Consider the following 3,144-nt stretch of genomic DNA (forward strand, 5'->3'; position numbering starts at 1 on the left):
CAAAAATTCAACAATCGCAAAACAGCAGCGTGGACGTGAATTTCATCAAAGCGCGTGGCAAGCAAAGCAGCAGCAACGGCAACAACAACAACAATCGCAAGAAGAGCTACGGTAACGGGAAATCGAAAAAACCATGTGGGCATTGTGGTTGGAAGAACCACACATCATCATCATGCAAATACAAGGACAGCGAGTGCCATTCCTGTGGACGAACTGGGCACCTAGCCAACATTTGCAAGCAGAAGGATAAGAATAACGTCAATTTTGTTAATTTTTTTGATAAAAATTGTTCAATTTCTAGTGAAAATTTTTCTAATTCTGTTTGTAATTCCACTTCTACGTTTAGCATTGAACCATGCGATGTGACGAACTACGACTACCCAATTTATTCAATTGAGGGCTCGGAAGGGAACGATCGCTATGAGTTAACTGTGCTTGTGGATGGAGTCAGGCTTATGGTCGAATGTGACACTGGTGCACCATGTTCGCTCATATCAATTCACACATTTGATAAATACTTTGATCGAAGAGTTTTGAAACCATGCAACACACCTTTCTCCGGATACACAGGTGACCCATTGAAGATCATTGGTGAGTTTCAAACAGTTGTTAATTACAAAGGTCAAAAGATATCAGGAATAATTGTAGTGACAAACAGTGACCGACCGATTTTGTTAGGTAGAAATTTTCTGCGTGCTTTTAGTTTTGAATTAGTACAAACAAATCGCGTCAATAATATTTTTGCGCCCAACGAAATGATTGATTCAATCAAAAGTGAGTTTCACGAAGTTTTTAGTTGCGGTTTAGGAAAGTATAACGTCACGACCATTAAATTACCCATTCAAAAAGATGTCACACCGATTTTTTGCAAACCTCGCCCTGTTCCGTTAGCATGGCGTGATATGATAGCGAAACAGTTAGATGACTCCGTTTCAAAAGGAATACTTATTCCAGTAGACAATTCGGATTGGGCTACACTTCTTGTGCCATTATTGAAACCTTCTGGCGATATTCGCATTTGTGGTGATTACAAAGTCACAATTAATCGATTTTTAATCGATTTCAAATATCCATTGCCACGGATTGATCAAATTTTTGCTTCAATGCAAGGAGATATTTTGTTTACTAAACTTGACATGTCGAATGCATACAATCAGTTAGTTTTAGACGATGAAGCACAAAAATTGTGTACATGGAGTACACACAAAGGCATTTTCAAAATGACACGTTTACCGTTTGGCGTCAAAATTGCCGCCGCACTTTTTCAAAAGACCATGGAAAATCTCCTTAGTTGCTTCTCAAATGTATTCTGTTATCAAGATGACATTGTCGTCACTGGGCCAACTCTAGCAGATCATTTGAAAACGCTAAAACAAGTTTTGATTAAACTTCAGACAGCCGGTCTCAGACTAAACGTCAACAAATGTGAATTTTTCAAGGAAAAAATTTCTTATTTAGGATTTGACATTGACAAAAATGGTTTAAGTCGGAACAAAGAACGAATCAAGTCCGTTCTCAATTCACCACGACCAAGGGATGTCTCTGAATTAAGAGCATTTATTGGCATGGTAAATCATCATTCATTTTTCATCGAAAATTTCGCTCAGAAAATGACACCGCTTTACCATTTGTTGCAAAAAAATGTTGAATTTAAATGGGATCAGGCTTGTCAAAATGTATTCGAACACATGAAAACAGAAATCTGTTCTGATCGACTTTTAGTTCATTTTAATCCGAAATTATTAATTATTTTGTCTACAGATGCCTGTAATACAGCCATTGCTGGTATTTTATCTCATAAATATGACGATGGAACCAAGAGACCTATTGCATATGTCTCACGCGCATTAAATAATGCAGAAAAGAATTACAGTACTATAGAAAAAGAAGCCTTAGCCATCATTTTTAGTGTGATTAAGTTAAGACAATATTTATTGGGCATGTTTTTCACGCTTGAAACTGATCACAGGCCGTTGATAGCAATTTTTGGCGAAAATAAAGGCATTCCTTTGATGGCCGCTGCTCGTATGCAGAGATGGGCGTTTCTTTTGTCTGGTTTCAATTATTCTATTCAGTAGTAAAGGTTCTTTGAATACGGCTGATAGTTTATCACGTATTGCACAAGTTTCTACAGCGGAAGAAACCAAGGAGAGTTCATACATAAATTATGTAGGTTCAAACATCATGAAAACATTAACGTACAAAGATATAGCCACACACACTCGACGAGATCCAATTTTATCAAAGGTTCACGATTGTATTCAACACGGAACTGTCGATCAGCTTCAAGGCAGTGAATATACATCATTTCGAAACAAAGCAACTGAATTATCTGTTGAATCAGGTTGCATTCTTTGGGGCTATCGCACCGTCATTCCAAATGCTCTGCGTAAGATCATTTTGCAAGACCTTCACGCATCGCACATGGGAATTGTAAAAACGAAAGCGTTAGCTCGTTCATATGTTTATTGGCCGCATATTGACAAAGAAATTGAAAATTTGATAAAAGGTTGTATTTATTGTCAAAAGACTCAAGCAAGTCCTGAGAAAAGTACTCTCATGCCGTGGACACCCACTGATTCAGCTTGGAAACGTGTTCACATTGACTTTGCAGGTCCCGTTCGAGGCTATTATTTGTTTCTTGCAATCGATTCATATTCCAAGTGGGTTGAAGTTTTCAAAACCAAGGATATGACGTCTGCATTTGTCATTCGTAAATTAAAAGAAATTTTCTCACGATTTCGTTTAATCAGCATCTTGGTTCAAGACAATGGAAGACAATTTACTTCTGCTGAATTTAAACATTTTTTGGAAATGAATGGCATCGTATACATATACACCGCACCTGGACATCCATCGACAAACGGTCAAGCCGAGAATTTTGTCAAAACATTGAAAAAGTCATTAATTGCAACGATTGAGGAGAGCAAAATAGGTGACTTCGACAACATTCTCGATAGATTTTTGTTTGACTATCGAATTACAAAACATTGCACAACTAACGAAACTCCTGCGAAACTCCTTCTCGGAAAAGAATTAAAATCGCGTTTTAGTTTGCTAAAACCGCCTGTAGTTACAGATGTTATCAAAGAAAAGCAACAAACCGCAATTAAAAATTATAAAGGAAATCGTAACGTAAATTTT

At 37.3% G+C, this 3,144-nt stretch overlaps 1 protein-coding gene across 1 annotated transcript; it reads left to right on the forward strand.

The window, feature by feature from the left end:
• Positions 1 to 346: 346 nt before the first annotated feature.
• Positions 347 to 3,135, forward strand: LOC129571939 (uncharacterized protein K02A2.6-like; the record flags this gene model as incomplete). The annotated part of the gene is made up of 2 exons (XM_055451825.1): positions 347 to 1,507; positions 2,076 to 3,135. Coding segments are annotated over 2 exons (2,221 nt in total), but the record flags the coding sequence as incomplete, so codon positions are not given.
• Positions 3,136 to 3,144: the final 9 nt, after the last annotated feature.

This window comes from Sitodiplosis mosellana, unplaced genomic scaffold (assembly GCF_009176505.1).
Source record: "Sitodiplosis mosellana isolate CC-2019 unplaced genomic scaffold, AAFC_SMos_1.0 Smas_scaffold_3782, whole genome shotgun sequence".
Lineage (NCBI taxonomy): Eukaryota > Metazoa > Arthropoda > Insecta > Diptera > Cecidomyiidae > Sitodiplosis > Sitodiplosis mosellana.